The following is a 1,858-nucleotide window of genomic DNA, read 5'->3' on the forward strand; positions in this document are numbered from 1 at the left end:
TGGAGAGACAGAAAGCAAGAAATCACCCCCAGGAAGATTACCATGCCACAATCCCTTCTCGTCCATTTTCTTCTTGAGATTTTGCACATGCACACACAGGTGCCTGGCATGAGTTTTAGCCGCTGGGTCTGGGAATTGAACCATGGTCAACTACATGGGAATCCAGCAACATAACCATTACGCCACCTCTTGGTCCCCCAAATATATTTTTAAAAGAACTCATAGATGTGTTCTTGTCACCATAACCTGAATATATTTCTTTCTTTCTTTTTTAAAGGATTATTTATTTAATTACGTTTGTTATAATTTTTTTAATTTGACCAGAGAGAGAGAGAAAGGGAAAATGAGAAAGGAAGCCACAGGTCCAGGACTTGAACCATAGTTGGCCATGTGGGAATCCAGCGTTTTTGCACACCACACCACCTACCAGCCCCACATAAACATATTTCTAAGAATATTATTCATAAAATGGCCTGCATTATTTCAGTGGTAGCAAATTTGGAAACATCTTCACTGTCCAAGCAAATAATTACCAGGAAGTAAAGATAAAATGAGATCACCATAATCTAAATAAATAATGCTGACAGATTTCAACCAGAAATTAAGATCATAACTGTTTTGGAAAAATGTATAAGCATGAATTTTATAAAGAAAATGTACTATCTGGTAAGCAATACACACATTTACAACAGCTTTTACTGAACCAACTACTTTTCAGAGAAGAACATTCCCACTGACATAAGAATGATGAGTTGTTTATTTTAATCTGATTCTTGAGAATGTATTCTTTAACAAAATAAACGCCCTTTGTATTCCTGAGCACAATTAGAAATGCTTGATGTATTGAAATTTCTCACGCATAATGCTTTTTAGTATTTTCAGAATCTAATTGTTGAATATTTAAGTGACCAAAAAAATTCTGAATTCAGTGAATCTAATTGTAGGATATTTAAGTGACCAAAAAAATTCTGAATTCAATATAGATGGAAGAGTATGTTAAAGTAAAATTTAAAGGCCTAGATTTTAAATGAAGATGTGACTAACTGTCCGATTGCTTTAGCAAAAGCACACTTAATGGCTGCGTGGCTTTTTTAAGGCTTCAAGGTTCACTAACCAGTTTTAAAATGCAGTGGTTAACAATTTAACTAACTCACATCACAATTCCTTCAAATATAAGGGAACAGCAGTGAAATGATTTACCCAATGTGACCAACTAGTGAATACTCTAAAATTGTCAATCCCAGGCCAAGGAGGAGAAAAATCAACGTTCTTTTATCAACTCTGCCTTATGTTTCAAGATGTCCCCTAGCAATGCTTTATTACTGGTACTTTCCAAAGCCTTATTATTCATAAATTTCATCGAGCTTGACCAAGGCTAAATTTTTATTTTCTCCATAATGGCTAACTGACAAATAGGCAACCCAAATCATATTTACATAGAAATTTATTTCTAGGAGATACTAAAAATACCCACACAGAATTTTATTTCTAGGAGATACTAAAAATACCCACGTGCAGAAGTCACAACTTTCTTTAAATACATTTAACGACCCCTTATCACCACTTCCAATTCTATCCCCAATGCAGAAAATACTACATACACAGATTCTGGGCTGTTTTCGGATCCAAAAGTCACAATTCTTTCACTTTCTTCTTTGTAGGCACAGTCTTCTTCTCTTCTGAAGCTTCTACATTCTTTTGAACTGAAAGAAAAATGTTGATTCATAAACAATAATGGTACTAATCCAAGTACACAGAATTACATTAGTAAGGCATATTAACTACATTAATAAAGCTCATTCTGAAATCAATAAATGTGTTTATTTCCTTAGTTAAAAAGAGAGGATAAACATAAAAA

At 33.8% G+C, this 1,858-nt stretch overlaps 1 protein-coding gene across 1 annotated transcript in view; it reads right to left on the minus strand.

Annotated features, from left to right (window-relative positions):
* The window catches only part of DIAPH2 (diaphanous related formin 2), a gene marked incomplete at its 5' end in the record, with an annotated part of 1,076,033 nt that overhangs the window by 579,079 nt on the left and 495,096 nt on the right, over nt 1-1,858 (minus strand). Inside the window, 1 exon segment of the mRNA XM_014583678.2 lies at nt 1,602-1,703. Coding sequence (XP_014439164.1) covers nt 1,602-1,703 — 102 coding nt within the window.

This window comes from Tupaia chinensis, unplaced genomic scaffold (assembly GCF_000334495.1).
Source record: "Tupaia chinensis unplaced genomic scaffold, TupChi_1.0 Scaffold144482_1, whole genome shotgun sequence".
Classification (NCBI taxonomy): domain Eukaryota; kingdom Metazoa; phylum Chordata; class Mammalia; order Scandentia; family Tupaiidae; genus Tupaia; species Tupaia belangeri.